This window comes from Borostomias antarcticus (genome assembly GCF_949987555.1).
Source record: "Borostomias antarcticus genome assembly, chromosome: 33".
NCBI lineage: Eukaryota > Metazoa > Chordata > Actinopteri > Stomiiformes > Stomiidae > Borostomias > Borostomias antarcticus.
In genome coordinates this window covers 2,607,091-2,616,616 of record NC_140266.1, presented here as the reverse complement: position 1 = coordinate 2,616,616, position 9,526 = coordinate 2,607,091, and the positions used below count along the sequence as shown (strand labels likewise).

General features: G+C 43.9%; 1 protein-coding gene across 2 annotated transcripts in view; it reads left to right on the top strand.

Moving 5' to 3' along the window:
- Window positions 1-9,526, top strand: part of pparg (peroxisome proliferator-activated receptor gamma) — an 18,199-nt gene continuing 8,673 nt past the window's right edge. Inside the window, exons 1-3 of one of the 2 annotated variants that reach the window (XM_084460620.1) lie at window positions 1-218; window positions 8,031-8,303; window positions 8,451-8,620. In XM_084460620.1, coding sequence (XP_084316746.1) covers window positions 8,033-8,303; window positions 8,451-8,620 — 441 coding nt within the window. In that variant the 5' untranslated portion in view covers window positions 1-218; window positions 8,031-8,032. Of the gene's footprint in view, window positions 219-7,657; window positions 7,771-8,030; window positions 8,304-8,450; window positions 8,621-9,526 lie in introns of those variants that run through there. The other variant, XM_084460619.1, reaches the window with a different exon arrangement.

Genomic DNA, 9,526 nt, shown 5'->3' with positions numbered 1-9,526 from the left:
CCTCCGCCAAATACCTGCTATTACTCTCTTAAGAGCCAATACTACACCTTATCACTGTGGGCTGTGCTTCCGCCGTGATTGACCTGACTGGCAGGCGTGACAATTAACGAGAAGAAGACGCTTAGACCTTTATACACACAGCGAATAACTTTACGCTGAAACAGAGACGAAAAACTTCAGAGGCAAGGAAGTGGCACCTTATTTGAGCAGCAATTCAGGTCAGTACCTTGCAAGTAGGCAAGTCCTACTTTGCGGTGAGGGTATTTGATGGGAATTGGTAAATGAGCTGACAGAATTGACTTAGTCGTCAAACTGTCAGTTTATTTTGTTGTTGTTATTAACACTGAAAACGGTTGCGAATATGCATAAACGTGCATTTGACGCGCATCCGCTGTGCAGTAATTACAATGAGAATCATCGCACAGGTAAGTAATCTAGATTGCACTTGAGTTACTATCTAACAATCTGTGGCGGGGTTGAGGCGGTAAATGTCACTCTAGCAGTAGGTTACATGTGGAATTTTTGAAAGTGTACCTGAAAGTGTACAAACTATTAGATAAATGTGTAATAATCAGGAGTTCAATTATTTTTTAACAGGGTTCTATAAACCTTGTAGCCTAAATGGGGAGTAATGAAATCTTTGAACTCGGGAAAACATAAGTCACCTGTGCATTAGTGCGTCTGCAAGAGCACAGCAACGTTGCACAAGGATAAATCAAAGGGCATTCTCTATTTCTTAACTTGCTTAATCACATCCAACTGGTATTTGGATGCTGGCACTGGCAGACAGACTAGTAGATGCTTTTTTGCGATGTTCTGTGGTGCTTTGGTGATTAAGTTAACTGCACTGGGTATCCAATGACTAATTGGAAGGTTGCTGTGGTTAGAGTTGGAGTAGGTAGCCTAATGCACAGACTAGCCCGATAAATTAAGGTAGTCTAGACGGTTTGTGCTCTGAGAGATATGAACTGTTGTGTGGAGCTGGAGCCTATTACTAAAACAGTTTCCAAGTTGTTTTGTCTATGTTCTTGAACACTTGCCACTGACTTGTAATGTGCTTTATGATTTATGTGTCATATTTGCGTGTCATAGTGTAAGCATTCTCAATGGACTCTATAGCCTACTCATATTACGAAATCATTATAATTGATTTCAATAATCCCATTGCCAAACTAAGTTTTGCACAAATTAGATGTTTAGAATAGAATAAAATAACAATTTTATGATTGCCATAGTTTACATTTACAGTAAGCCACTTCTCCACCATCATAGTAGGCCCACCACAACCGAGCTATGCCGTATAGTAGTCAGGTGGAAGTTATTTAAAGTAATGACTCAATGACTCTTATATCGAAAGCCTGCTATTTTTAACAGAATTGAGAAATGACCAGCGTTTTAGAGAAGTGTGAGAAGGTTACTTTCAACTGAATGATTCACCACAGGTCAGTGTTGGAACTTTATTGTTGTGAAGGACAGGAGACGGGCCGGAGATCATCTTTACTGTGAGATATGGATAAACCTTTACACTCAGCGTCACTTGAGAACCTCGCCCGCTCTCACGAACCTTCATCGGCTGGAGCTGCAGGTCATCAACCGCGATGGAGTTGGGATTTGATTGCTGATATAATTTTGAAGCAATGTGTGGATACAGCTCCATCCATTATATAATTGTGCGTGTGTTTGGGTGTGTGTGTGTGTGTGTTGGACTTTGTACTGTTGTCATAAATGGAAGGCGTGTCACCAGATACCATCCACATTCTTGTTTTTGTTGTGGACTCAAAGCCACCTTTTCTTTCTCAAGAGAATCTAGACAAACTGGCACATTCCTGTCAAAAACCGATGGTGTGGCTGTTAGTGAAGACAATTTAGCTGCTTTTATTTTACACCACAAATCCCTGTAACGTGGTTCTACAGGACGGAGACCTTTATCTCAAAGCTGTGAAGTAAACGAGAGAGGACGGAGAACAGAAAGGCAGCTTCCTGTGTGTTCGTCTCCTCAGGGAACGCCATCTGATGAGGCTTTGCACTCTCACATAGATTTCTCAGCGGGGGGTGTCGTGAGAGAAAACTCTGGTTGGTGACAGTGGTGAGACGAATCGAACACCAGTGGCTCGGATCAAAATGTCTTCGTCTGTGGGAACAGTAGTGTGACTTTACAGCGTGTCCACATGTTGTTATCCATGTAGTACCACATTCCCGTCTCTTCCTGTTCACCTCTAGGAACAGAAGGAAGACCCCCCCCCGCCCCCGTCCACAAACACGCCCACCCTTCCCCTCTCACCGGACAGCTAGCCAGTGGTGGGGGGCTCTGAACAGAGGGTAGGAGGCCTTGACAGCGCGAGCCCCTTCCTTATCCACGAAGGAAACGCAGTAAAACCCACGGGAGTGATCAGCCATTAACCCGTTCCTATTTAAAGGAATTGGGGAAAAGTTCACGTCCTTAGATATTGTGTAAACGCAAATTCCCAGGGAGCTGAACAGTACGGATCTTGGGGGATACAAGACACTCTGCAGAAGCATGTTGTTGTCACGGTTCCAATTATGATTTTTAAGATCTCCCAAGAGAATCAATTGTTGGAATTCATTTTTGTGTCCTCTCATATATTTTACATTTCTAGGTTACATTTGCATTAAATATATACTGTATAACTTATATAGTACACTGTAATTGTAATATACAAGACCCCAATATCAAAGATGTTTGATATTCTGCACATAAGACCTTTATCAGGTTTGGAATCATGCGTTTCCTGGCCAGATGTTTCACTATTCTGTGAAGACGGAGATATGTATCTGTGTGTGTGTGTGTGTGTGTGTGTGTGTGTGTGTGTGTGTGTGTGTGTCTCTATGTCACCTCATCCTTGTCTCTCATCTTTCATTCAGATGTGTGCACATGTTCTAAGGGTCTCTTGTGCCCGTATGGTCTGAGTGAGGATTGTGACCTGAGATATCAACCGAACATGAGACGATGTTGACCTCAGCTCCTGACCTCAGTAAAGAAGGAGAAAACGCTGTCAGAGAGAAGGGAGAAAGAACAACAGCGCCATGTACAATTATATAGGACTAGAATAATCACGTCATGCATTTATTGAACAAAACAAAACAAAACTGAAACATTATAAAATGTAGATTTTCTATTAATACTGTACCAACCATGGCACTTTCAGGGTAATGGCATTCTACAGATTCTGCCCCTAATTTCATAGACGTTCATACTGTACTTTGGCTTTGGGGAGACGCAAGTGTCATACTGACCGACACTTCTAAGAGAAATGAAAAACATTGTCAGCTTGATAAGTGAAAGTCTCCTCTGACTAACGTAGGGAATGGAAACATTGCTTCCGGGATTGTCTCATTTCAGTAATCCAGTCAAATGGATTGAGAAACATGAATAGAAGGGAATACAATACAGCTGTAATACAAAAAGCATTTTTTCCCCACTTCTAGAAGTTATATTACTTCATCGGTAGTTCAGGACTAAAGGGGAAAACGTGTTTAACCAGAGTTTATTGTTCCTTCCTAAAATATAACCCAGTCAGATCAAACAGTCTAATAATTATATATATATAGCCTATATATATTGCATTATAATGCAACCAGGACAAGAAGTGACCCCGTCAGATCTTGACTGAGAGAAGAGGAACCAGCAAAACGTCACGTCAGAATGAAGCAACAGGAAGTCATCTGGCTTGTCTACCACCTCATACGCACACACGCACACACACACACACACACAGGCCACATGATAGCTGTCTGTCTGCACTTCTGCTGACTATGCTGAGGTTGTCGTAAGGCCAGAGAAAGAATGACTATCTGGTTCCTTCAAAGTAGTCATATCCTCTGGAAAAACATGAGTGTCCCACCTAACCCAGGCACAGACCAGACGAGCTCAACCCCGCGGGTTCGTGGTACCGCTCGGACCCGTCGCATCGGTAGGGGCCTTCTGCGTGCGGGCGGGCGAGAGGGTGAGTCTGGCGGCCCTTTACATACATGTACAGTAAATACAGTACGTATGTCATTTTTGGCTAAGTTAGTTATCCGGAGTGTTCTTGGCATGCTTTTGTTTGGTTGTGTTCGCGAATACCATCCAATCAGATGCAAAGGTGTTCTATATATGATTACTGTAGATCAAAGTCTGATCCAGAAATGGACCCCCCCACCCCCTTCAGCTCCCACTTAAACTTCTCAACTGAAATCAGCTTTCTCGTATCATTTGAAGTAGGTGGCGAGACAGACCATAAATCAGTGATGCAAATCACAGATCTATGATCTGGCTCTGGTTTGAGTCATTGTGTGTGTGTACTGTATGTGTGTAGATGTGAAGGTGTGTACGAGTATGGCAGCCCTTTCTGTGTGTGTGTGTAGGTGTGCATGTGTACGCCAGCCCTGTGTGATCATGGTTATCTTTGATCAGGGATCATGAGCAAACCCGGTACCAGCCAGGTGGGCGGGCGTGCTCCCAGACTCTCGGTTCTACTGAGAGACAGCCAGACATGGGTCAAAAGGACTACAGATACCATCAAACACTTTGGGTATATCGTGGATTTCCCTCATGTGGCAGGCTTAGGTGCAAACTTGCCCTTTTGGGATGATTGTATTGGTTCCATTGCACCGATTACTAAAACGCAAATGCAGTAGACTTTGAATGGGTTTTCAGCCCCCGGTCTGGAGTGTGCTGTCCTGACCACAAGCACTGGCGGGGGGTTTATTCAGCGAGCGGCTGAGTTGCGATGTGCGCTGAGGTCAGGAAGTCACTTTGCAGGGCGTACTGCGCACTCCTCCAGTCTGGCTTGAGGTTGCGGGGGGCTCACCTCCGCCTATGCGTCTATGATTAGGACTCGGGAAACGGCACTCTGCTGAGAGGAAATAGAGCGTACATTAAATATGACTTTATGGCCCGTACAGAGACGCTGTGAAGATATCGGACACGACCTGACGTGTGAGCGCGTTGATAAAGCGTGTGAAGTTCTACAGCCACACGTGACCATGGCAATCTGATGTTTTAACTACTTGTTGTTTTTTTTTTACTGATTCATGAACTGAATCTCATGAACTGATTCATAAACATGAATCAAAACTAATGAGTTACAGTGCAGTCCGATGTTGGTCTGTCGATAGCTTTCCACTCCCCTGAAACTCAGGGAAGAGAACCTTGTTAGAGAACCTGCTGAATGCAGTCAGACAGGTTCTTATGTTCGCTAAGAGAGGCCACCGCTTCTGTAGTCAGCATCTAGTTTGGACAACTGCAATTTCTAGACGACTACATTTTGGCGCCTTGTGTGTGGTAGGCTACACAGATTTATTGCCGCACTGCACAACATGTCCTAGGTTCCTCAGCAATACTGTACAGTACATCTGCTGACTGTTAACTGTGTAATTCGCCCGGGCCTCGAGATAATTGTGCCCCTGACAGAGAGACGTGTCGTTGTAGAGAGATATCTGGATTTATCGGGACCGGCTGCTGAGGACCACAATATGCCAGTTTTTTTTTGTTTTTTTTTTTACTTTTAAAGTAGAGGGTTTAAAGGGCTTGATATGTAAAATAGGGTAAATATGACAGTATACATGCCTGAATGTGAATGTGAGAATGAAATGGGAATGTGCGCAGACAGTGGTATCAGATGCCCTTTAAGGTACAGAGTTCACTATTTTAACTATGTACTGTATATCAGATTCTTTGAGAGAGAGAGAGAGAGAGAGATAGAGAGAGAGAGAGAGAGAGAGAGAGGGAAAACTTGGTTCATATTGGCCTATTGGCCTTCCTGTTCTGCAAAATAACGGAATCAGTATTGGCCTTGAAAAATCCTTATGGATGACTTATACATATATACGGCCTATTGGAGAAAGTGAGCTCAAGTTCATCATCTATTACCCCTGATGTGATAACCAACTAGAACATTCTCTCCAATTAAAGAATCAAGTTCAGTGCATTTTCTTTCTGTTTTAGAACATTTTTTAGCTTCAGTTTCTTGGTAAATAGATTTTAAAAGATCTTTTGTTCGTTTGTTTTGATATTTTGATGGGATCACAAGGTTTAACCAAGTACAACTCATGTTAAGTGTGTGTTATGCTAGTAATCTGATATCCTAAGCCCTGGATAGAGTTTGGGTGTTGTGAAGAAATATGCATGTAAAACATTGCATTCCTTTTGCAAGAACGTCCCTGAAGAGAAGATTTCACATAATGTCCTGCCCTGTAACTCTTTTGAGGCCGAGGAAAAAAATTCTGACTCGAGTAGTTAGACTTAAAATGATTTGTAATTCATCTATCTACAGCCAGGTACCTATTGTATTGCCTGGTATTTACTGGCAGGGTTTTTTAGGCTAGGAGTTGAATGTTGTGACAGGCACTCGTATATTAAGAGGCACGCACAGTCAAATCACCTCAATATACAGATTTTATTTTTTCACTTACAGTTGCTGTATCTACACCACATGGCTTGTGATGATGACTAAGGTCTTCGCCAGACCTTTTTCTGAACGTGAACATACAGTCGATTTTGAGAGCGGTGTTCAGCAGACGGCCCCAGCCCTGGTCGTTGTCCTGTCTGACTCAAGACCAGACTTGTCACATGGACAGGGTGCTGGGTGCCAGTAGGAGTGGGCGGCGCAAGCCTTGTCTTTTTTTCGCAGGCGTAACTCCCACGTGCGCGGTGTGTGGAAGTGCGTCGCGAGGCCGCGATGTAGCGATCGCGCCACATCATGGATGGCGATGCGAAACACCCAAGTCACCGGGGTGTGATTCAGACCGAAGACTCTGCCAACCGGAGCAGAGGGCCATCCGCTGGAGGCCCTGTTTACCCCGACTCTGAATACGAGGACGCTGCTCCGAACGTGTGCCTGTAATGTTATTAATAGGCATCTACTCTCCGCTTCCAGGACATTCCTATAAAGTATTTGTCTTTCTCCTGGACAAGAGTCTGAAACAATGCGACAGGACCTGTTAATTTGAGTGAATTCCCACCATGCATTTCGGTTGGCGGGAAACAATAAGTAATTGAGGAGAGAGGATGTTTGTTCCATGATTGTATTTTGGGAAGTCATTTGGCACCATTTCAATCCATTTACTGTACTCTAGGTGTTCTGTGCCCTCTTACCCTGCGTTCATACGGTTGTCTGTTGTTGATACATGATATATCGCCCTTCTGTTCGATATGACCTTCGGAATGAATACCACACATTCTATGTTGATTTAGAAGAGTTTTATTTTATTTGATTGATTTAACGTGTTCAGATATTGTAAACGGTTTGCTTTGAGTGTATCAACTGTATTACATCGAAGTATAATGGTCTTGATTATCTTACTGTAATATGTTAATTGTCACATGCACTGCATAAATAACGGAAGGTGAGTTCATTGCAAGGGTCAACCAAGTTAGAGTTCACTTCAGTATCAGACAACCTACTGTGTATTATAGGTGATTGAACTCTGAATGCAGTTGTAGCCAGTAAGAGGGACCTTACTTTTAATCTGGAGCAGATCTGACTCTGATTTCTGGTCGTTTTCTTTAGCCTGTCTAGAGTGGTAGCCTACAGTAGCCTAGCTGACCTCATCATGAATCCGGTATATTCTACAGCACGTTGGTACTGGGATCACTTGAAGTCACACAGTTGAGTTTGGATTGGGCAACGACAGTCTAGTCAGTCAAGTAGAAGAATCTGTTGAAAACAACAGAGCAGACTTGCGTCAGTGGAAGAGATCGTCTTGTACCCTGTTTCACAGATAAGCTCAGACGTCTGTGCCGGCCCGCTAGGCAGCAGGGCTACATGGGTACGGCGCTCACAATACTGTGTTTAAGTGAGAAAAAAGGACTGTGTGTTCATCTGTGTGTATTCGTCTGTGTGTGTATTCGTCTGTGTGTGTATTCGTCTGTGTGTGTGGTCGTCTGTGTGTGTGTATTCATCTGTGTGTGTATTTGTCTGTGTGTGTATTCGTCTGTGGGCAAGCGTGCATTCATATCTGTCGGTTTCTGTATGACACACGTCTGTGTGTAATTCCCGACGGTACCGCTCTTCCGTCCTTCCCTGCAGACATGGTGGACACCCAGCTTCTGGCCTGGCCAATGGGCTTCAGCCTGACCCCGGTGGACCTGGACGAGCTGGACGACAGCTCCCAGTCGCTGGACATGAAGTCCTACCCCACCCTCGACTACGCCAGCATCTCCAACTCCATCTCCGCCAGCATCTCCACCAGCATCTCCAGCGGCATCTCCACCTGCATGACCTACGACCCCAGCCCTCCGCAGTCTGAAGACCTGGCCAACATGGACTACATGTACAACTACAAGACAAACGATGGACAAAGTATGTCTGCTTTGACCAGGCAGACGGTTATTATCTACAGTGTAACCTTTTTTACCCTGACTTGAAGTGTCCAGGTTATACACTGTAAAAGCCTGTCTCTCAAGGGCTGGTCTCTCATATCTCATATCTCCTGTCCGCCGTGTTCAGGTTCAATCAAACTGGAGCCAGAGTCGCCGCCTCAGCATTCAGAGAGCAGCGCCTTGTGTTCCAAACTGCACGACGACCCGTCGCCCGCCACGCTGAACATCGAGTGCCGCGTGTGTGGAGACAAAGCTTCTGGTTTTCACTACGGGGTCCACGCCTGTGAAGGCTGTAAGGTACAGTAGGCCTACCGTACAGCCTGTACAGTAGGCCTGTGTTTGACTTCTGTTTGAATTCTCTTAAGATGCCTGCTGTCGTTTTTTCCTCTGTTCTTTTTCTTCCTTTGTAGTGTTTACCTGTAGTGGGTTCAGTTACATTGCTAGAAATGTATTTTATGTCTTTTATGCACTTAAGTTGTTTTTTATCGTCTGTTTTTATACTATGCAGCCAGTGGCAAAGACAAAAATCCATTACTTGTTAATTTAATAGACAGTCTTTCTTATCTTTTCTTAATTATTATCAAGGACAGTTATTATTAAGGACACAGACAAAGTCAAAGGGTGGCTGAGTGAAATTAGTCTTGAACATCGTGGAGCTTTTCTCTGCCTCCGAGCTGCGAAGTCAGACGAAGCCGTCTGAATGTAAATAATCACAAGTGGGCTTATCAGAGGTGTTGCTTGTGTTTCCTCTGTGCCTCTTTGAAACTCTTAAGATGAGAATTTCAGATAAGCACTGGGGTGCTCTCGTGATCCAGAAAAGGAAGACGCAGCGAATTCACGTGTCGTGTCAGCACACACTTTTCTAGCAGGTTCCTACCAGTACATTCATTTGCAGCGAAGAGAACTGTGATTTTGAGAGAACCCAAAGTGTTATCCTGTTATTGAATTTTTTCTTATTTTTTCTCCTATAAAGTATTTTTATTTTGCATTTCATGTCATTTTTATTGACAGTCTGTAGTTAATATCTATTCTGGTAAGTAAACACAGCATAACTAACTGAGTGTTTGAGTGGATTGTACAGAGTCATTGTTCTGCTGTCTGCTCCAATGTCTTTGGCGAGGAATGCCAAAAGCAGGGGTCAGCCAAGCAGGTTGATACTTTTATTGTTTTAAAACACAAAACATTCTTTATATAGGTGGAGCC